Genomic DNA, 23177 nt, shown 5'->3' with positions numbered 1-23177 from the left:
GAAAATCATTATGATCATCTCAACACATGCATAAAACACATTTGATGAAATTAAAATGTTTATCATGAGGACAATTCTTAGTGAATGAAGATCTCAGAGCTGGTACAAGACGCCTTACGGGAAGTGTTGAAGCTTTCCCATAAAGACAAGGAGGGCACAGAAAGGAGAGAGTGCTATGAGTCCTGCTGTGCCAAATTCATGCCACGGTCTCCTCTTCTTCCTCCTGCCACCTATCCACCCTTCGTGTTCTAGTAAGCCCCCAAATAAAAAATGCAAATATGTCTCACCATGTACCAGAGGACTACCACATGTAGCAATGGTAAGATGAATTTCTTACTCACATGCAGCAATGGTAAAATGAATTTCTTACCTTTGCCCCCATCTCAACAAGTTGGTTTGTAAATGTCTTCGAATAATTTTCTGTTCCATTGGCTGACCACACTTCAACATAAGCCACTACATCTGAAAACAAATGCGGTGTCAGCATGAAATATACTGAAATTCCAGCATCCCTCGCCCAAAGATTTCAATATATTTTCCTCTTGTTATATTTATACTAAAAAAAAAAAAAGAAATTTAAATTTTTTCTATTACAAGCCTATTTAAAATAACATTAGTGCCATTATGGTTCTTAAAATTTCAAGCAAAGAACAATTTTACACATACACACGTCATAGTTTACATTATTAACACTCAACGCTCCTCCCAAGTTCCCAAATGAGGCTTAACTTTCCTAGGGCAAGAGTCTGCTTTCTGAAAGGTGCCAGACAGCACCTATTTCAGGCTTTGAGGGCCAGGCCACCACCCAACCTCGCGGCTGCAAAGCAAAAGGAGCCAGACAACACATTCACGAGGGAGCACAGCTGTGTCCCAAAAAGCTTCACAGGCAATAAAGTTTGAGTTTGATAGTTTTCATCTGTCTTCCTCCTGCTCATGTCCTGTGTGTCGTGTCGCTCCCCTCCCCCATTTAAAAACGTAAAAAAACAGTCTTAGCTTGCAGGCCCCACAAAAACAGGCAGAATGGGGGTACCGTTTGCAGACACCTGTCCTAGTGGCTTTTTCTCAAAATCTAACGCTTTAAAAGAATTCACAGGCGTGCCATTCTAAACGACTGGGCGCGCAGCAAAAGCCACGTCAGGTCAAGGCAACCAACGGCCACGTGGAAAAGCAGCCCCGTCGGGCCGCAGCCGCGCCCCCTGGACTCGGGTCTGCAGAGCTCGGCCCCGCGCGCGCGCGCTCGCCGCCGGCGCCCCTCCTCTCCGCGCCCGACGCGACCCCCGCGCGCGGCTCCGGGCGCCCGGGGCCCGGGTCAGGGCGGGCGCGGGGCTCCCCCCGCCTCGGCGCCGCGCAGCTGGGGCCGGGGGACCCGCGGGCGCCCCGCCTGCAAGGGCGGCACCGCCGAGGCGCGGGGCTCCGAGGTGAAGACGGCGCCGCCCGAGCCCCGCGCGGTCGCGGGCACCACTCCTCCGCCAGGGGGCGCGGCGGCTCTCCCGCCGGGCCCGGGAACGCGGCAGGCACGGCTCCGCCGGGTTGCCGCCGTTTCACCGCTGCCCGCGCCCGCCGAAGTCGCCGCCGGCCCGCGACGGCGCCGACCGCCGGCCACTCCCCCGGCCCACGTGGCGCGGACGCGGCCCCCGACTCGGGGACAGCCCCCCGCGCGCCCGCCCAGGGAGAGCCGGCGCTCACCTTTCAGAACCGAGCCCCGGGAGGCCCCCGGGTCCGCCATGAGGCGCGAACGGAGCCGCCCCGCAGAGCAGCGCCCAGCGGTCCCGGCCGACCCCGCGGCGGCCCCGAGCATGCGCAGGACGGCGCGCTCCGCTCCGGCTCCGCGGGGTCCGCCCTCCGGGTTTCCTCAGCGGCCGGGGCGAGCCGGGGGCGGGGCCGGGAGCAGAGACCCCGGAGGCCTGCGGGCGGGGCGTCCCCGGCACCGCCTCGGCCGCGCCGTCCCTGTGCCCGCGGGTCCGCGTCCTGCTCCGCGAGGAGCTCCCTCCGGCCGCTCGTCCGTTAGGGGGGCGGACGGCCCCTAAAACCCGCGTCGAAGCCGGCGGCTCCCATAGGAGACTGAGGAGCTCTCGGCGCCTCCCGGGGCCTCGCCTGGCAGCGGGGCGGGAGCGTCGCCGTCCGCGCGCAGGCCCGCGGGACCCAGGGAGCAACTGCCCAGACGCCCCTCCCCTCCGTGCCCCGCGCGCGGAACGGCCGCTCGGGGGCCCCCAGGGCGCGTGCGCGGGTCGGGGGCCGGCCCTCGGGTCCGCTGGGCCCACGCTGCAGCTCGCAAGCCCCGGAGCGGACCAGCCCCGGCGGGACCGGAAGAGCCCGGCGCTCCGGGGCGGAACTTTTCCCTGGGCTCTGCCAGTCCCGGCTTCAAACCTCCCGCCAGCGGAGCCCCGCCCACGCCGTGCAGGGCGCAGGCGCGGGCCCCGCCCCGAGGCTGCGCGCATGCGTCCGGCCCGAACACATGCCGGGCAGCGCACCTGGGGACCCGCCCCGGCCCCGCTCGCCTCGGGTGGGGGGGGGGTGCTGCCGTCGGTGGCGGGCCCGTCGGAGTTCTCGGTGGACTCCCCGCGGGACCCAGGGCGGCTGAGGACGGCGCCGCCCGCGTGAAGGGAGCCAGGAGTGAAGCGCGCCGTCCCCAGGCCGTCGGGCCGCCCTGCGCGCCGTTGGGCGAGCCGTTCCCGCGCCGCGCCCGGGGGAGCCCGCGCTGCGGAGGCTGGAGGCCGGGAGGCCGGGAGGCCGGGAGGCCGGGCCGCGGGCTCCGTCTCGGGATCCGCCCGCCTGGGCGCCGTGAGCCGCGGGCTGCCGGCGTTTCTGCAACTCCGCGCGCTTCGCCCCCGCGCGGGGCCTGAGCGACGCCAGCACCGCGCCGGCCACGGAGCGCGTGCCGCGGGCTCCAGGCGCGTGGTCGCCGTCGGTCCTCCCCGGGGCGGGCGCCGTACTATGTAAAAAGCACTTACGTATATTGCCCCCCGCAGGTTCCCACCGAAGTTCTCGCATCCTAGAGGTATTTGTTGGGGCGCCCTGGAGGCCGGCAGCGGCCGCCTCCCCAGTTCCCCGACAGTTTGAGGCCTTCCCTTAGCTTCTGCTGTGCCATTCGGTGCTCACAACAGCCCGCTACATAGAAATGTAGCTGTAAGTGTCAAATATAACTGTTATGGAAAAATGTATACAGGGGCCTGTTCATACCGTTAAGCAACCGAACCTCGAGCTCAGTGAAGTTTGAAAACCCGACGGGCTTCGTTGGAGGCCTCGCGAGCCAGGCAGCAGGTAGGAAGGAGCTGGGAGGGTTTTTAAAAGCATAGAGGGAGTGGGACAGGGAAATCCAATTTTTTACCCATGGATTGTTTCAGGGAAGGCCACAGTCCTTCGGGGGACCATCAGAACCGTCGGGAGGATTACGGGAAACTCCACCCTGGCGGCTCAGATCACAGCCCTGGGGGGGCTGCAACTGGAATCAGGTTCAGTGTGAAGTCTTGGTTTGCAGGTGTGGGGCTGGCTTAGCACAGGTGACTCTACTTGGGGCCTGTTGTTTCTTTTTCTGTTATTATTGAATTTATTGGAGCGACACTGGGTAAGTATATAGGCTTCAGGAGTGCAGTTCTATAGCACACCATCTACATGTTGTACTGTGCTCACCACCCCAAGCCAGGTCTCCTTCCATCCCTGCGTATCCCGCCTTTACCGTCTCCTCTACCTCCCCCACCCCCTTCCCTCCAGTGATCACCATCCTGTTGTCTGTGTCTAGGAGGGTTTTTTCTGAATCCTCTCACCTTCCTCACCCAAACCTGCAAACCCCTCCCCTCTGTCTCCATGAGTCTGTTTCTGTTTCATTTGTTAGTTTATTTTGTTCCTTAGATTTCACACATGAGTGAAACCACACGGGACTTGTCTTTCTCTGCCTGGCTTATTTCACCTAGCGTAGCGCTCTCCAGGTCCACCCATGCTGTCACAAAAGTGTCCTCTTTTATGGCCAAGTAGTATTCCACGGTGTGAATGTCCCACAGCTTTTCTATCCATCCTCTGCTGATGGGCACGTGGGCTGATTCCATAGCTTGGCTATTGTAAATAATGTTGCAGTGAACATAGGGGTGAATATATTCTTTCAAATTAGTATTTTGGGTTTCTTCTAATATATTCCCAGAAGTAGAATTGCTGGTCCATAAGGCAGTTTCATTTTTAATTTTTTGAGGAACCTCCACACGGCTTTCCATAGTGGACCAGTCTGCATCCCCACCGGCAGTGCACTAGGGCTCCCCTTTCCCCACACCCCCGCCAGCACTTGTTTGTAGATTTGTTGGTGGAGCCATTCTGACAGGTGTGAGGTGACACCTCATTGTGCTTTTAATTTGCGTCTCTGATGATGAATGACCTTGAGCATTTTTTCATATGTCTCTTGGCCATCTGCATGTCCTCTTTGGAGAAGTGTCTATTCAGGCCCTTTGCCCATTTTTTAATTGGATTGTTTGCTTTTTTTTGGTGTTTTATAAGTTCTTTATAAATTTTGGCTGTTACCACCTTATCAAATATATCAGTGGTGAACACCTTCTCCCATTCAGTGGATTGTCTTTTCATTTTGTTGATGGTTTCCTTTGCTGTGCAAAAACTCTAGTTTGTTGTAGTCCCACTTGCTTACTTTTTTCTTTTGTTTCCCTTGCCTAGGGAAGGCTAGAGTCAACCAGTGCTGTTGCATTGAAATTGGTTGCTGGTTTTAAACAGACACAGAGAAATACAGAAGCATAAATCGATGGTACAGAATCAGTACAGCATCTAGTTGTGGGCTTGGATTTGGCTGAGTGTCCATGATGTTCTCCATCTCTGTCCTCTGGGGGTGCCTACGCTGTCCCTGTAACAATTAGCACCCAGGGCCCAGACCATGGTTTCTAACTACCATTTTCCACTAAAACAACTAAAGGTTCCTTGAAGAAATGGCTAGCCCTATGGCTGGCCCAGGGACATCACAGCATGAATCGGGAATAAAAATGTAGGAGGAAGAAAGAAAGTGCTCAGAGCATAATGGGGACAGGTCAAGAGGACAGGAGTTGCTGAAGGGCTCCTGCTGCCAAATAGGGGACAGTTTTAGGATCATAGTAAGTATTAACAGATACTAGCCCATTCAATGAAACAGGAAATTGTGAGCCTATGCTAGTATGAACAAATGAATGCATGAATGAAGACGGGAAACTTCATTACAGTAGAACTGTAACAAATAAATGCGAAAGAATGAAGGAATTAGAGGAGCATCAGTTGGCAACCAAAATAATTGTTTGAGACAGTGATCATCAGTTGACGCTAAAGCTTGTTAGTGAAAGTGTGATGAGAGATGGCATTTTCACACACATGGTATCTCCCCACAAGACTCGTGACTCACACAGTAAGTTTACAGCTAAGAAACACAGTGCGTACCACCTGCAAAGAGTGACCAGACTTCACCAGTCAGGGGACGAATGGATGTCCTGTGCCTGGTGATACGATGCACAGTGCAGCTCCTGGGATTCCTACTAATAACAAAGAACATGAATCTGGTTCTGAGCAAATCCAAACTGACGGGTATTCAACAAAATAACTGCTTTTGTTATTGCCTGGATGCTTCAAAAACGTCAAGGTCTTGAAAAACAGAAATGTGAGTGACTGTGTCAGGGACTAATGGAAACCAAGGAGATTGGCAACTAAAACGGTGTGTGATTGTGGATTGAATGATGGACCAGAAAAAAATTTTTTTCTATGAAGAATATTGAGACAATTGGTGAAATTTGAAAAGCCCTTAGATTGGATAACAGTATAGATGTTAATTCCCTGCTTTCGATCATTGTGCTGGATTATTTAAGAAAATGCCTCATTTTAGAAAAATGCACACTGAAGTGTTTTGGGGGTAAAGAACATCATGTGTGCAACATCTTCTCATATTTTAGGGAAACACATTCTTATAGGTAGAAAGGGTGATAAAACAGATGCGGCAAAATGTTAACATTTGGGGAGCCTGAGTGGAAATTGTGAAAAACCTTTATTATTTTATACTTTCTCTATAAGTCTTAAATTCTTTCAAAATAAAAAGGTGGAAAAGAGGTTTATGGCAGAAGAATAGCTGGCTAGACCGTGATTAGCCCCGATGGCCCTCACCTCTCAGGTAGGAGATGAACACTGGCGCCCAGTTAGTGGTGGCCTCACGTGCCCAGAGCAGTTCCTACAGGGGACCTGCTCTTGCTATGCACCTGGTGAGAGCAAGTGAGGGTTTAAGATTATGCAGCAAGAAATCGATGTCATCACTGAACACATCTCAGCCCGTCCAGAGAAAAGCAGTTTCTGCTCTACCAGCGATTTTCCACTGCAAGCTGCAGGGATTTTTAAAACATGAAATACTGAATTTAGTTAGGGCACCGACCTCTTTTCCCTTAGATTGTCAAATAGAAAAATGACAACAGCCAACACAACAATAGCCGTCCAGTGTGAATGAATCAAAGTTATACCTATTTTTTTTTTTTGTCAGATCAGCAAAAATATGTTTTTGGGTGTGCCACAGGATTTTAGTAATTAATTTATGTGCCATGAGATGGAAAAGGTTGAAAATCGCTGAGTTATACGATTTACAATCATTTCTGTTAAGGATGGAATGATTTTAGTTCAGAATTCTAATGTCTAGAAAAATACTATTAAATACTGTACTGAAAACAATCTAATTCCTTATGTAAACTGGAAAGATATTTACTCTGCCCAGAATAGAGTCTCCAGTGTAAAGGTATTTTGTTTCAAGTGCTGTTTCAAGAACAGTTTCAGAGCTGTAACAAAAAGCCTTGTTTTAATAAAAAGAATACGATTTTAAAAAGAAAGGAAAGGCTTGACCCAGCAACAGCATATCAAGAAAGACCCATCCCTGACACCAAAGATGATAAATTTAAATGATGTCATCATCTAGTCCAACACGTTTGCTTTACAGATGAGAGGAAGAAGGCTGCCAGCTCTAAATCACAGAGCCACTTAAACTAGAATCAGTCCTGGAATCAGCCTCTGGGTACCAGCGCCAGTTGCTCCGTGTTTTCCTTCTACATACTGTCCATAGGTATTTACTGGGCACTTTCTATGCACCGTGGGCCTGGTACGTTTCAATATGTGGACCTCTTCTCATTTGCTTCAGCACCTCTTCTATCAGAAGGAGACTCTATCATCCAGGCTAAGGACTATCCAGCTCCTTATTAAGAGCAAGGTTAATTAGCCTGGCCGGTGTGGCTCAGCTGGCTGAGCATTACCCTGTGCAGCAAGAGGTTGCTGGTTCGATTCCCAGTCAGGGCCCATGCCTGGGTTGCGGGCTCCGTCCCCAATAGTGAGTGTGCAGGAGGCAGCCGATTGATGGTTCTCTCTCATTGCTGTTTGTCTCTCTCTCCTTCCCCCTCTCTCTAAAATCAATAAAAACATATTTTAGAAAGAGTTATAGAAAGAACAAAGTTAATTAAATTAATGAGTTGAAAGAAACTTGACCTTTGCACTAATACACTCCAGTTTTATTTTTTGTCATTGCATTTCTATTCAGGGTTTTTAAAATTTTTTATTAAATTTAATGGGGTGACATTGGTTAATAAAATTATATAGGTTTCAGTGTACAATTCTATAACATCAGTATATTCAGGGTTTTTACTACAATCATTTAATATAAGGAAAGGACTTAGCAAAACCTACGATAACTTATCTGTGCTTTTGCATTTTTACTCTCTGCAGGGGAATAAAAGATGAAAGCCGTTTTCTCTGCCAACCCTCACCTGAAATAAAAGGGCTGTAGACTAGAAAGTCTCTCTATACACACTCGGGGCCCAAGGAGGGCGGAAAATGTTGACTTCAGTTCAGCAGGTGGCGGGCTTCTCAGAGGCTGCTTCCTGACAGCCTGACAGTCCGTGGACAGAACCCAGGACGTGCGGGTCTCTGAGAAGTCCTGGCAGACGTCAGATGAAAGGCCCCGGGCTTCAGAAGGACTCCCGGTGCCCCAGAGCCTGGAGCTCCCCTGGAACCCTCCATTCTCAACACCTCGGCATAAACACTTAGGGCAGGAGAGGGCCCGGGCTTCCTAGGAGGTCATAAATTTCAAAGGTGAGGCACAGATCACTGAGCTATGTTTTCCTTTATGGTGTTTCTACAAACCCGAAAGGAGACAGAGGAGAGAGACTTGAAAAGCCAATGTTACATCTACTGAAAACTTTTATCATCTCCCGCTGAAACCAGTACTCTGTAATTATTCTTAGTAGAAGCAAATGTGGCACTTTTCCTAAATAATGATATAACAAAATACATTTTCGAACTTAAAATTTTTTAAAATAAAGTTTTAACAGACTATTACTTGGTGATATAGAACAAGAGGCCTACACTCACAAACATGAAAAGCATTTAAAAATCCGTGAGTATATGAACTGAGGATGGGCAAATACAAAGGGGAGGGAAAGCGGAGGGTGTGAAAAACCAAAGAACAAAGCATTTGTGGGACCAGTGATGGATTATTTTAGTTTGTATCTTGTGTTGACATAAGAAACATTCAAACCTGTAGAGAATTTTTCGTGAATTTATTTGAACCAAACCGTCGACAATTGCAGAGAAGCAAAATCTCAACAGACTGAGAAAATACTCTAGAGAGTGTCAGTTTTGCGTCTTATTTTATACGTTAGAATCAGAAGAGAAGACCTAAGTGGGTTCCATGAAATCCTCGGTGATGGATGAGGGAGGCAGGAGAAGGCAAAGGAGGGGCGTCGGGGATGCGGAGTTGGGGGGGGGGGGTTGGGGCGTGGGGGGTGGAGGACGCCTCTGGGACTGGGTAAAAAGCAAAATGACGTCTTTTACAAAGGTGGGTACAGGACGGCTGATAGTCAATAATTAACAATAATGGGAGGATTTGTGATCTCTGCCTGGTGCACTGTTTGTGACCTTAGGGTGTGGGAGCGGGAGTTACCCTGACGTGTGAAAGGCATGTTATGGTGGGTGCAAAAAGACGACAGATTCAGCTGAGGGAGAGATGGACCTTTGTCAGGGGAGACTAGCCTAGGACGTGACTGCCCGCCATAAACGGCTTTTAGTTAAAGAGTTTGCATTTCAGCCCATCCTGGTGGTTACTTTCGTCTCTGAGTTTGTGAGGCGGCCACGCAGGCCTCCCCGAGCCTGTCAGGTTTGGTATGTGGCCCCGTTTGGTCCACATTTCTTACGACCAAGTCTCGGGATTCTACATCCTACCTGTTGCTGCCCTTGCGGTGGCCGCGCCCGTTCTGGCCAGTGACCTGTCTCCAGGTGTGACCGACGGCAAGCCCGGCCTCCCTGGGCCTGCGTCTGCCTTCCCTCCGTCCAGTCCCCGCCCCCAGGGGTCTGGCCTCCCCTTCGCTGCTTTCCTACTAATAATGAGGTAGTTACAAAGCGATCGGCACTGTGGCCCTGGCTGGAACAGCCTCCCGCTGGGGGCCAGGCTCCACCTCAGGAGATCGCAAAGGCTTTAGGGGCTCAGTGCCAGAGCCAGTATGCAGACCAAGGAGGTATTTGTTACCATAAATCACTATCACAGGTACACAGTTCAGTAGTGCTGAGTATGTGCACGTAAGTAAAACATCTTTGTGCAAATTATAGTGTTGAACATGTATATTCACATTTTTTCACCTTGCCTCTGTCCCCTGAACACAACCTCCCTCTTCCTTCTTTCCCGCCACCCTCAGAAACCGACGTCCTGCCTTCTGTCTGTGAATTCGACGGCCCTGCGTATAGCGTGTGAGCAGAATCAGACAGTATTTGTCTTTCTGGGACCCTGTTTCACTCAGCATCACGTCCTAGGGGTTTATCTGTGCTATGTGGTGTCAGAATTTCTTTTTAAGGCTGAGTAATATTCTGTTATGTGCATGTTTCACATTTTACTTACCCATCCATCCTGGGCGCTTGGGTTGCTCATACCTCTTGGCTTTTATTGCCAGGAACGAATATCTCTTTGAAGTCCTGCTTTCAGTTCTTTTTGATATACATATTCCCAGACGTGGGATTGCTGGATCACATGGCAATTTATTACCTAATCTTTTAAAAATGTTTCTAAAAGGATATATATGCTCTCTCCCCATTTCAATTGCTGATAAAGGATCAACTGGGTAAAACAGAGAGACCCAGACATTATTTCAGGTAAAATGCAAATGCCATCGGTACAGTCTGACCTTCGCTGCTTTCTGCAGTCACTGTGACGCCTTCCTCCTAACACCTCCGGAGTAAAGAGGCAGAACGTCAGCCGGAAAGAGCCGCGTGAGACTCGCCTCAGAGGGCAGCTTTCAATCCCATCGCCCGAAGCTCCGAAAGCGGCCAAAGAAAAGTGGGCAGAAAATGGGGGAAAAAAAGACAGAACATGAAAAACCTATCTGTGAGTTTCAGAGGGAAGTGTTATCTGTGTTCCCACTTAAACATTTAGGTGACTGTTCCTGCGAAATCTGGATTAAAAAGTTGTATGAAAATGCCCATTAGATGGAGCTGTCCCCCGAGGCACCCGGGATCAATGACTCTTCATTTCCTCTCCTGGGGCAAAGCACTGAACAGTCACTTATGTTTTATATAGCAACATAATTTTAAAAGTTACTTTCTTTTAATTTCAATTTCATTTATTTGTGTTTTCACTGATGTTTTCCAGAAGAGAAATTACATAGATGATTCACGCTTCAGTATCAGTCTTTTCCAAACGTCTGGTTGGAGAATTAGGTTAGCAAAAGTTTCATTGGTTTTAGTAAATGGCATAGTCAAAGGTTGTTTACTGAGTGTAAAGTTAATGAGAGGAGCATCCGAATAGAGACTTTGAAACTCAAGCTAATCAGCTTCTGAGAGTATCAGACATGTGGCCAACTGCACAGGCCCATCTGGCCCCTGCTTTCTGCCCCCGATGCTGGCCTGGGGTGGGGGCTTAGACTGCACACAGGAAATGCAGGGTTTCAGCACCGATCAAGGGAATTTTATCTTCACTAATGCCCCCTCCCTCAGTTGTGTTGGTCACTATCCAGGAGTGGACGTCGAGGGTCCTGCGATTTGGGATCGGACCGTGATGTGGCTCCCAGAATGAACCTCTTGTTATGAGGGACCCCTTCTCTCATCCTGCAGAGTGACACAACTCAAGGATGGAGAGTGGCCGCGGTGGGCCTGATCTGGACTCAGCAGAATGGTCGGTGGGGGCTGAAGGGCATGCTCAGCAAAGAAGCGAGTCCATGTTTTAATACCCAACCGGCTGCCAACAGCTGTATCCCAGTCAGTCTTGTGTGTGAAGGTCTATTGAAGGTTGGTGGCAGTTGAACATTTCACATCCTAGTTGTGTGATACGAAAGGAGACCTGTGCACTCCAGGGTCTCGGGCTAAAAGACAATGGTCCTGAACAGGTGTCATGGGCTGAATTCTGTCCCCTCAACATTCAGATGTTGAAGTCCTTCCTCCAAGTGTGAGGAATATGCATGATACATATATCATAGAGAAAAAAATTGATGTGTGAAAGGAACACTGGTCGGTCGGCTGCCTTCTGCGTGTGCCTGGCCAGGAACTGAACCCACCACCTTTCGGTGCAGAGTACAACACTCCAGCCACCCGAGCCACACCGGCCAGGGCCCTGTGTGACTGTTTCTAGACCTTTAAAAGGTAATTAAAGTTAAACTGGGTCATAAATGTGGGGCTCTAGTCCAGTAAGACCAGCACAGAGGGACGGCTGTGCGAGGGCTCGAGAGAAGGTGACCGTCTGCAGGCCGGGAAGGGCGTCTCACCTGAGACAACCGGGGGCGTCCAGCCTCCAGGGCCATGAGAAAGCTCTGCTGTTTCAGCCAGTTCGATGGTGGCATCTCGTGACGGAGCCCCAGCCCGCTAGCACAGTAAGTCCCCTGGTCAGTACCATTTCCTCTCGGCCCCCGCAGCATGTCGAGGCCGGGGCCCTCCCGGGAGAGGCGGGCTGGCAGCCGCCCCTGCCCCGGGCATGAGGGGTCTGCGTGGACGTCACCACAAGGACGCCCAGGGACTGGAACAGCCGGTCGTACGCTTGTTTCCACATCTTGTCCCCGAAATGCATAGGAAAGGGTCTAGATCAGCTCCCCCCTCGGGCGGAGGAGGGATGATGACCTTGTGGTGGTGAGTCAAGGTCACCCTTTACTCCATGTGCTTAAATTGTCTCTACAGTGAGCGTATATTCTTGTGTTGCTCTTGAATTTAACAAGTACAGTAACAATAGTGAGGGGGGAACCCCCTGCTGGCAGCTGCCTGGGGAGGCGTTCCTCAGGGATGTGTGAGGAGTGTCCTGAAGGCTGCGGAGGACCAGGGAGCGGTGGCCTGGGCCGGGCACGCTCTCGGCAACACTGCGATAGCTGCGGACGCTGCCAGGCGGGCGGCAGACAGACTTACTGGGGTCACTTTTTAAATTATATAAATGTCTAACCACTATACTGCACAGCTGAAACGAATAAAAAACAATATTGAATGTCAACTATAACTGGGAAAAAAGTAGAAAAAAAATGATGTTGCCCCCCCACCCCCCAATCTGTTCTAACTGCTGCCACCATTTGTTTTGTAAAACCTCAAATGAGCTCACGCCACCCCCTGCTTTGAGTCTTCAATGGCCTCGCTGTCCTTGGGGGACGCGCAGACTCCTCACCGCAGCCTGGAAGGCGCCCATTCGCCCTTCACCCGGCTTCAGGCCCCTCTCCGCCTCTGCCGGGCCCTGAGCTGCTCAGAAATGGGGGCTCCTGCCTGCTCCCCGCTCCTCCTCTGCTGTTTCCGTCGCCAGGACGGTTCTTTCTGCCCCACTGGACAACTGCTCAGATGGCACTTCCTCAGGAGGGTGTCCCCAGGGCGCACGCAGGCCCCTCCGTCCACAGCTCTGCCCCTTCCCTGACCTCTCCCCGGGCCCTGGGCCCCTCTGCTCACTGTCAGCTTTCTCCATTGTAATAAGTATTTTGTTGTGTCAGACCCCAAGCTCACGGCCGATCCCCAAGCGCACGGCCGATCCCCAAGCTCACGGCCGATCCCCAAGCTCACGGCCGATCCCCAAGCGCACGGCCGATCCCCAAGCTCAGGGCCGATCCCCAAGCTCAGGGCCAATCCCCAAGCTCAGGGCCGATCCCCAAGCTCACGGCCGATCCCCAAGCTCACGGCCGATCCCCAAGCTCACGGCCGATCCCCAAACTCAGGGCCGATCCCCAAGCTCACGGCCGATCCCCAAACTCAGGGCCGATCCCCAAGCGCACGGCCGATCCCCAAGCGCACGGCCGATCCCCAAGCTCACGGCCGATCCCCAAGCTCAGGGCCGATCCCCAAGCTCACGGCCGATCCCCAAGCTCACGGCCGATCCCCAAGCTCACGGCCGATCCCCAAGCGCACGGCCGATCCCCAAGCTCACGGCCGATCCCCAAGCGCACGGCCGATCCCCAAGCTCAGGGCCGATCCCCAAGCTCACGGCCGATCCCCAAGTGCTCGCCGATCCCCAAGCGCACGCCGATCCCCAAGCTCACGGCCGATCCCCAGCCTCGTCAGCGCCTGCACACTGTGGAGGTTTAATAAATGCTGTTGAATGAATGAATGAACAGAGGATGAAGGGAAGACCAGACAAACCTCTGGAGGCGCCACCATTTCCGAGCGACACACGTGCGGCAGGGAAGGGGACTGGCGGGGTGGCCACGGCTGTAGGAAGCCAGCCAGGGAAGGCAAGAGATAGAAACATCAATGATGAGAGAGTCACTGATTGAGCCCACAACCTGGGCATGTGCCCTGACCAGGAATCGAACCCCGATCGCCTGGATCCTAGGTCGATGCTCAACCGCTGAGCCCCGCCCGGCCGGCGGGCGGTGTCCATTTTAATGTAGTGACAGAGAGATCACGGGGACTCTGTTGAGCGCATTTTGGAGGAGTGAGAGGAGTAGGAGGGCGGTCTCAGCGCCGGGCCAATGGGAAGGAGCCGAGAATTGGGGTTACCTTCAGACCGCAGCCCCGCCCTCTGCCCAGCGTGGGCTTCAGCAACTTCTTTGATTTTTGTGTAGCTCACCTAGGACACGGGATAATGATGGTGCCCACCTGCTGGGGGGCTGAGGAACTAGAAATAAACAGCGAATGCCACAGAGGCGCCTCCAGGACGTCCCTGACAAATGGGGCAGCGGCTGTAATCTAGTCCAATGTCTGCATTTAGATGCACTGCTCTGTGGGAACAGACCTAACTCAATCAACAGAAGACGAGGCATTTTTAAAAAGTTTATCAGGTACATTAATGTGACCCAGTCAAGAGTGTCTAAAAACCCATTAAGGCGTAAGTCATGAGGACAGTCATGAGGCTCTGCCGGGATCTTTAGTAATTTGTGGAATAATTTAATATAAACCAGTGAATTATAGACTAGGATCCACTCTGGGATGTGTTCCTATCAAACACTTTCATCATCACAATGTGCCTATCTTAAGGGAAAACGTGTCTGCTTTTACCACCATAATCCCGCAATTTGTAGAAAGATTTGGAAGTTGCGAATTTTTACAGGGAATACTGGATAGGGGCAACCACCACTTAGGAAGAGCTTTGAGGTTGTGACATTTTGGTGATCATTTCCTGTATCCCTAACAAATATGCAAACCTGACTGTATAATTTGTCTTTTCAACAAAACGAAAACAGGACCGAGGGTCTATTGTGTGGCCTCAGGGAGTGTCGCCAAGACCCGCGCTGGGAAGGAAAAGACCGCGCGCGCCTCTGGCTCTGCACCACGAGGTGGCGCTGCTCCACGCTGAAAAACTGAGGGCCCGCCAGGCACCCCCCCCCCCCCCGGAGTGCGTCAGGCAAGGGCCTCAGCCCCCGCGCCTCCCCCGAGACGCGCCCGACCGTCGGTGCCTGACCGCAGCCCGTTACAGTTGCACTTGCGTGTGCACGTGACGGCGCGGGCGGCGTCGAACACGCGCGCGGGGGACCGCGCTGTGCGCAGGGCGGCAGGTCCCGGGCGGTGAGACGCGCGCGGCGAAGCTGACTCGCCGCTGCCGCCGGGACGCTGCGCAGGTGCCCGGGCTCCGCTCGGGAGCCGAAAGCGGAGTCAAAGTGACCGTAAGATGACATGGAGCCTCCAGCGCGGCTCGCACCGGCGCAGCCGGCTCCTGGACCCCGCACACCTCGGACACCCCGTCGGGGGCGCCGCGCCTCTGGACCGCCCGCCCCTCCGCTGCTCTGGGGAGACCCGTCTCCCCGCCCCCCGCCCGAGATGCGCGCGGGGCGCATCCGGCTTTGAAACGGTCCCCTGCCGAGGTCGCCTTCCCACCTCTGAGGGCGCGGGGAAAATCAGGAGCAAGCGCCCCGCTTGTCCGCTGCGGCTTCTAGAAACCAAATGGCCTGGGAGAGGGTGGGAAAGGCGATGAAGCGGGGGTACTGCCGGCGTTCCCAAGACGGGGTGCGGGACCCCCGGGCTCCCTGACTGCAAAGCAGGCTCGGGAGCCTGGAAACAGCAGCCTCCTGCGGAATGAGGGATCCTCTGAAGAACTGTCGCCTCCCCGGCCCTTTAAATGATACAAAGAATGATCTGGAGAAAAATCCAGATATTTGGGGTATATTCTGTCCTTTTGTATGTATAAAATTAAATATATGAAATAAACCTTGGTCTATTTAAGCCTAAATGTGTTCTTTTAAGAACTGTCTAGAAGAAATCCAAGTGGTAACTGTATCACAGGTTAATAGGCATAAAAACAATGGAGCAACCTACGATGGGTGGCACCTTAGCTCGGATGGGCACAGCAATGTGAGCGCCCTATACTGAGAGCTCCGTGTCGTGGGTACATTTCACCAACGTTAGTGCTGTCAGGCTCAGAAGTGACCCCGTGTTGGGCATATTACTTAGCCTCTTTAATGCTCAACTGTTTTTTTTTTGTTTGTTTTTACATGTAAGAAAAAAAACAGAAACAGAGGCATAGATACATGGAACAGACTGACAGCTGCCATAGGGAAGGGGGTGGAAGGACCGGTGAAAGGTGAAGGGATTCTCCAAAAAAGATACACGCGTAACACAGAGACCGGGGCAACAGTGTGGCGATGGCCGCAGGGAAAGGGGGCCGGGGAAGGCCGAGGTGGGCAAAGCGGGGGGACTGGGGCTGGGAAGAGGCTTTGCTTGAGGCAATGGGTGCATGATACAGTGTGCAGGTGATGTTTTACTGGTTTTGTGAACCAGTATCACCCTGATACATTTAATATAAAGAAAGGATATAATGATAGTATCTACTTCCTTAGGAGATACATGTAATTCACTTACTGTTTCAGGCATGTAGTAAACAACCAGTAGGTGCTAACAAGTCACTGATAATTTAGGTATTACAGTAAGTGGACAGACATCATGCGAAGTGATTGTTGGCAGCCACAGTTTATTCTAAAATGTTTGAACTGCCTCCATAACACACCCGTAGTTGTCTTATATAAAAATCTTGTTTCTCTTCCCCAAATCCTCATGTGAGAGGACAGGTTCCCCACCAACAGTCTCATCTTAGGTGACTTCATCCACTCCCACGGCCTCAAGTACCCCCTATTAGTTGATACCCTCAAGTTTACAGGCCTGTGCTGGACCTTCCTCTGGAGTCCCTATGTTATAAACCCAGCTGCTTACCTGGAATCTATGTTTAAACATCCCTTGGGCATCTTACTTTAGTCCAAAGGGAACTGAGTTGCTTTCATTTGTCTTTCCCAAAGGCAGTTTCACCTGAACAGGCCCTTCTCTGTGCCCGGGAGCCCTGCCCACACGTAGGAGACATCCCTGACCTCCTCTTTCCCGTCTCCCAGCACTTACAGGCGTCCATCCCCGCGGCTCTGCTTCTGGGTATATATTGTATATGGACTCGGAGCTCTTCCCAGCACCTGCACGGCCAAAGCACTAGTCTCCACGGTCACCCCTTCTCACCTGCCGGTACCCCCCGTGGTCCTCCCTTCACCAGCCTCCCCATCTAGCTTCATGCCCCACAGAGCAGCCAGACGCCACCTTCCCAAAGCATCCATCGGATCATCTTTGCCCTGCAGACGTCCTCTGGTGGCTTCTCGTTGTTCTGAGAGTGAAGTTCCAGGCCTGCGAGAGTAGGAAGCTAAGTGTTACGGGGTGCAGGGCGGGGAGGGCTCCGTCCCACCCGCTCCCGGGAGGTGTGCGCAGCGGCCCCACGCGCTGGGAAGCCAGTGCCCGTAAAGTCAAGCGCCCAGGTACCACACAACTCACATTTCACTCCTAGGTTTGGGCCCAAGAGACACCGAGGCCTGTGTTAATACAAAGACTTGCTCGTGAGTGTTTACAGTGTGTTAACTCAGCGGAGCCCCGAGTGTCCTCAACAGGCGGACGTGTGACTAGCCTGTGGTGTGTACACACAGCACGCCCAGGGGCACACACTCAGCAATGAAGAGAACCGGAACACGCACCCTGTGGGTAACCGTGTGCAGACCATCACGGGGTCGTTTAAGGAAAGGCCGAGGAAAGGGAAAGACAACTTACAGTGACGGAAAGTGTTCCAATGGGCACCCGGATCTGGGATGGGCCACTTTACGGGTCGATGAAGATATTCTGTATCTGGCTGGGTGGGTGGTCACGCTGCTCAGAGCACATCAAAGCGGGCGCTCAGCATGGGCGCAGTTCATTGTGCGTCAATTACACCGCAATGCGGACGATTTAAAAGGAAAAAGCCGGGAGCACTCAGCACGCGGAGTCATCATCGGGGCATCTCGAAGCGTCTGCTTTTAGAAATGCTCACACAGCTGGTGCTGACTGACCAGGCCACCTCAAGGGACTTCCTCCTTCCCGAGGTGTCAGGAGATGTCCTTGGGTCTGGGAAGACGGAAGTTCACTGGGCAAGGAGCTGGCATATGCCACCATCCTGAGGGAAGGGCCCAGGGGTTCAACTTGCCTTCTCGGCCCAGCAGGGAGGTATGAGAGCCGGCCCCCGACGTCTCCGACAAAGGGCTCCTGGCTCGCCCGCTATTTTCTCATTTGATGTAACAGAATCACAGGTTGTCAAGTGGGAAGAAACCTTGGGAATTACCTAGTTCAACCTGCAATTGTTTCCCTGTCGCCATGGTTTCTGTCTGACTCCCTTTCTCCCTGGGATCGGGACGAATCTTGCTCTTTTCTTGTTCGCATCATCCAGGCGTCTGGCGAGGGCTCGCTTATTGGTTTCCTCCTTTTTAGTGCCTGTGCTTTTCCCCGCTGCTTTGACCTTTGTATCTAATTCTTTTTAAAAATGTGTTTTTATTGATTTCTTTAGAGAGAAGAAGGGAGAGGGAGAGAGAGAGAAACATCGACGAGAGAGAAACATGGGTCGGCTGCCTCCTGCACGCCCCCTCCTAGGGGTTGAGCCCCCAACCCGGGCCTGTGCCCTGGCGGAAATTGAACCCCGACCCCCTGGTTCATGGGTCGATGCTCAACTGCTGAACCACACAAGCTGGGCTGTATCTAAATTTCATGTTCCCAAAGCCGAAGGTTAAAACTCATTACGCAAAGTCAAGCTAAATGCATGTCAAAGACACAGATGTAAATCAGGCTTGTTTACTGCCATTTCCACAAACACATCAGGAGGTGCGTAAAGTGTCGATGATGTTCCTGGACTACTTTACTCCTTGGGAACTTCTTTGAGCTCAGCGGTCCTTGGAGAAGGGAAGACAGGTGAGCCTTTGTCCGCAGCTGGGGCAGTGAGCGGGGGAGCAGCCGCCCGGGTCTCATTTGTCCCTGTCATTTGTCAAGAGTGGAACTGGGCTGGTCTTGGCCAAGTTGTACAACTTTCCTGAGCCTCTAGGACCTCCGAATGGGAGTAATATTGTCAGTGGGGAAGAACTTATTTTCCCTGCTGAGAACTGGAGAACATGGACAGAGTGTGGCCCAGAGTAGACACTCAGCAAAGGCTCGTGTCTTTGTCCCTCCAGGTTCACTGTTTCCAGGGGGCCAGACTCGGGTAGAAGACTCATGTAAAGCAGAATATTTCCTGGGTGTTCCAGAGCGGGGCTAATGTAAAATTTGTACTTGTAAAAATTTTTGTAAGTTTTATAAAATATTTGTAAAATCTCTAGTTTAGCTTGACAGAGCCTCGGCCCGCCCTCCGGCTACTAAATCACAACCTCTCTTCCAGTGTATGTACCAGAGGTTTGCAGTAAAGAAGGGACGTTGCAAAATAGCTCTTTGTCTTTACCTGTTGGCAGACGAGGATTCTATTTTTCTTTCTGGACGAGACAAGGTGAGTCCCTCTCTCGCGGGTGCCGGTTCATCTGTCACGTGTGTCACTAGGAAGATTCACGTTGACCACATCCATTAGCCTGAAATGACGGAGCGTCCGGCCTTCGTAAATGGATCTGCAGTTATTGGTAATTTCACTTAAATCATGAATATAAACAAACCAAGCCATCTCCTTTGTGGAGTTGCTGCCTCTTTCTAACTAGGATCCCCATTTCTTCACTATTTTGCAGACGAGGTAGGTCACTCACTTCTGTTGCAAACAAGGACAGCTGGAGGCCACGGCCCGCCCTGTCTCCTCCGCAGGGCAGAGTGTCTGCACCGAGTCACCAGAACCCCCTCGGACGTGCGGGATGAGTGAGCGCCTCCGTCACAAAGACAGTGACCTTCAGGGAGAAAGGAAAGCCCCGGCGGTGACTGCGAGACGGGCTGGGGGGTGGAGCGATAGGCTCCGCGGAAACCAAGCCGTGACCCGAGTTAAGTGGGGAAGGCGAGGATGACGGAGGAAATGGGGGGCCGGTGGGTTGCGGCCTCAGTGAGGTTGAAGAGCGGCCCCCGTGGGGATCACTGAACGTGCGAGCCGGAGATGGGGCCCCAGGGTGAGATTTCTGGGGCTCACCTCCGAGGTGGGCCCTTTCCAGGGATGACAAGGGAGCGTGTGGGTTTCGGGGGCGGGGGGCGGGAGGACCGGGTCACGCCTTGATCCCTGAGGGACATGGATGCCAGAGATGGTTGTGGCAGAAGGGGGGGACCGTGGTGACCAGAGCAGGCGTAATGGCCTCTCAGTCAGCCTGGAGCCGTGGAGTCTGACTGCGGACAAGCGACAGCACAGAGCCCGACGGCGAGCTGTCTGCGGGCGAGGACAGGTGGCCCCAGGTGCCGGGAGCACAGGCGCGTGGTTGGAGGAAGGTCCCGATAAACGCTCCCGGCGAGCCGGGCGGTGGGCTGCGGGCAGACGGCCCCTCCCGCGTGCAGCCCGTAAGTGCCCGTCTAGGGCTCACACCCCGGCGGCATCTACTTTCCACAGGCACACAGCAGCGAGAGCGTCTCACTGTTACCATTGTCCTTCAGTCTGTGTTTCTGATCGTGAAAAACGGAGAAACCCAGTTTTCTCTGCATTACGAAATGTTTTCAAAATTTTAACCAGAATGAATCCCTAAGAAAGCACTTTTTCTTAAAAACACTGTTTGGGAGATACAAAACAATCATTTGGATTACTTTTTTAGTTTTGTTTTGTTAACTTTCACCCGAGGATATTTTCCCAGTGATTTGTAGAGAGAGTGAGAGGGAAGGAGGGAGGGAGAGAATCATCGATGGGAGACATCGAATGGTCGCCTCCCGCACGCACCCCGACTGGGACCGGGGATCCAACCTGCAACCCAGGTACGTGCCCTTGACCGGGAATCGAACCCAGGACCCTTCAGTGAGTGGCCAACGCTCTAACCACTTAGCCACACTGGCCAGGGTTGGTATTACTTTTTTAAAAAAGATTTTATGCACAAAATTTTACTTATACTGTAATGTATTGTTAATTGGTTACATAGAATTATTTTCTTTCTTTGAATCCATCCCATCTCGTTTTATGTTATTTTTCTCTGTGTAACACTAGACTTTTACCTCTTCTTCCTCTGGGTTATGTTCATTAAGGTTTTCCTCTCCTAAGCAAGAGTAGCCTGACTAGGAAATACAGACTTTTCAGCAGTGCATCTGAATGTGCTTTAATTTTACATCCCAGCTATTACTTGTTGTGTTAAAAAGCCATCGACTCTCTGAGCGGACGTTGGTCCTAACTGCCTTTCTGTTTTCACTGCGCACAAGCAGCCACGAGCGTTTTCCCACGTTGATTCTGGTGAGTCAGTGGCCGCTGCAAAATTAAACTTTGTGGGTTAAACGGGGATTTAAAATGTAGAGCAGCACATGTGATATGAAGATGATTTCTAAGGTTATTTTCAAAATGAAACACCAGTGGTGGGAAATAATTACTTTGGCAGAGATATTACTTAAAATAACACTCGGATTTGCAAATCGAAGCACATCAACGGGATAGTTCACAAATGCGCTCACTTCCTCTTGCGGGTCATTAGCCAGGGGTGGGGACCCGGGACGGCACACGCGGATTGTTCCGGAAGCTGGAGAGGCCGGGATTCAGGGCTGAGGTGAAAGGCCTCTCTCTCCTCCAGTCCCGGCCCTCCCGCGGGTGGACGTGGTGTGTGGTTTGAGGGCTGAGGCGGGGCCGGGGAGGGAAGTGCCCCCAGGGTGGTCTCCACTGTGGGTAAGACAAGCTGACATGACCCTCGACCCCGGTCAAGCAGAGTCCCAAAGGGCAGACTGGCTTCTGGATTGACACGTGGACCACAGGAGACAGACTAGAAGAATTTTTTCTCCATTCTTCCTGCTAAGTCCACTAAAACACGGGGCGTTATCTCGAAAGCAAACCTGCGTCTCTGAAAGATGGACAGCAGGCAGCCTGGAGGGGACCTGGGGCACCATGACCTCAGGGTGGTGTCAGCCGAGGCCCAGGGGTGGCAGCTAGACCTCATACCCCGACCCAGCAGTGACGAGGGGTCCCTCCCACCTTGGGGGCGTCCACAGAGACCGAGGGGGGCAGGACGGACTTCTCCCTCCTCCTGACACTGGGCTTTGTGTTTGCGCCTGGGGCAGCCTCAGTTGAGTTGGGTTATTGGCTGGATGTCTCCCTCATCTGTTCCGCAGCAAAGCCGACCGCCCTGCGTGTCCTCAGGGGACCTGGGACCTGTGACGGGAAGCCGTGAGCTCCCTCACCTTTGCATTCAGGTTGGTGACTGCGCACGTCGGCGCTTGATAAATATTACACAATTGACAGAACCTGGGACCTGACGCAAACTTACGGAGCTGTCGAGAGTGTAACGTTGCTCAGACATTAGGGGGACCTGACTCTACTAACTAACGAGACGCATCTTGTAGAAATGACCTAGACAACAGGCCGGAAGGGCTGCTGCTGACCTGGCATCTCCTGAGGAGCAGTGGGAAGGCCCCCGGGCTCGCAGGCCCAGAAACTCCATTTTCCGTGGGAACTCAGAGTCGGGAGAGTGACTCTTGGTGATCAAGGGGGCAAGAAGGTGGTGGATGGGTCAGATGACCACATACTAATTAAGGTGAAAGCACAGCGCCGAGGGGACTCACCTCCCCCTCTGGACTGTCACGTGGGGAGCTCCATCCGAGCAGACGTTTGCTTGAAGCCGGGGGTCCGAGCAAGCCACGCCCGCCTGCCTAGCTCCCTGTAAGAGCTTGAACACCCGATTCTGGCAGGGGCAGATGTACCTTTAAGGGAACCAGAACCCGCTGCTGAGAACATAGTTTTCCTGAGACAGTTTTGGAGATATTGGAATTCTTATTTCCCTATGGAAAGATTATCAAACTTGGAGTCAGACTTTGATTCTAACTTAAGCTCTGTTATGTAGATTTCTAAGAATTTCGTTTACAAATTAAAATATAGTGGCTCAGAGAGATCAAGCATTTTGAATAAAGTCACATCACACAGTAGAGAGAAGCAGAACCAGGGCCAAGGATTCCAAAGCTAGATTTTATTTTTTTTTGACATTTAAAAAAAAAAATTGATCTTAGTGGGAGGAAGGGAGAGAGAGAAGCATCTCTGTGAGAGAGAAACAGCAATCGGTTGCCCCCAACACATGCCCCGAGCGGAGACTGAACCGGTAACCCGGGCATGTGCCCTGACAGGGAATTGAACCAGCCACATTTGCTGAACGGAGTGATGCCCCCACCAGCTGAGCCACACCAGCCAGGCCCAACCCAGCCTCTGCTAGTTTTTATTTTTAGCCATTCGGCCACATGGCCTTCCTAAAGAAGAGGAGCTTCCGGGGCCCAAGCGAACCTGGGTTTTGGAAGGGGCCTGTACCAAGTTGTGTTAGGTGGCCCATTTCTCGTAGACATCCTCAGGAACAGCCGATAAGAATATACAGAAATCAGAATTTCAGAGACAGAGAGCTCAGCAGGAAAGGAAATATTTCAAACCGGAAAGCAGTGAGTTA

The 23177-nt window shown here is 52.4% G+C and overlaps 1 protein-coding gene and 1 long non-coding RNA gene across 6 annotated transcripts in view; one reads left to right on the top strand and one right to left on the bottom strand.

Annotated features, from left to right (window-relative positions):
* The window catches only part of MCPH1 (microcephalin 1), a 124486-nt gene extending 122617 nt beyond the window's left edge, over nucleotides 1-1869 (bottom strand). For 2 of the 4 annotated variants that reach the window (XM_081129500.1, XM_081129498.1), the window contains exons 1-2: nucleotides 1687-1869; nucleotides 371-462 (exon numbers count right to left, since the gene is read on the bottom strand). In XM_081129500.1, the coding sequence (XP_080985626.1) occupies nucleotides 371-462; nucleotides 1687-1798 (204 nt within the window). In that variant the 5' untranslated portion in view covers nucleotides 1799-1869. The remainder of the gene's footprint in view (nucleotides 1-370; nucleotides 463-1686) is intronic. The other 2 variants (XM_081129497.1, XM_081129499.1) reach the window with 2 other exon arrangements.
* Nucleotides 1870-2967: 1098 nt separating this feature from the next.
* On the top strand, nucleotides 2968-8308 carry LOC308552794. Of its 2 annotated transcripts, XR_013998145.1 has the most exons (3): nucleotides 2968-3261; nucleotides 3345-3452; nucleotides 7702-8308. It is a non-coding gene; the product is annotated as an uncharacterized lncRNA (long non-coding RNA). The 2 variants fall into 2 exon arrangements; XR_013998144.1 differs by lacking the exon at nucleotides 3345-3452.
* The last annotated feature ends 14869 nt before the right edge of the window (nucleotides 8309-23177 follow it).

This window comes from Miniopterus schreibersii (genome assembly GCF_964146895.1).
Source record: "Miniopterus schreibersii genome assembly, chromosome: 2".
Lineage (NCBI taxonomy): Eukaryota > Metazoa > Chordata > Mammalia > Chiroptera > Miniopteridae > Miniopterus > Miniopterus schreibersii.
Note: the sequence above shows the minus strand (reverse complement) of the source record. Positions and strands in the feature narration are given on the sequence as shown.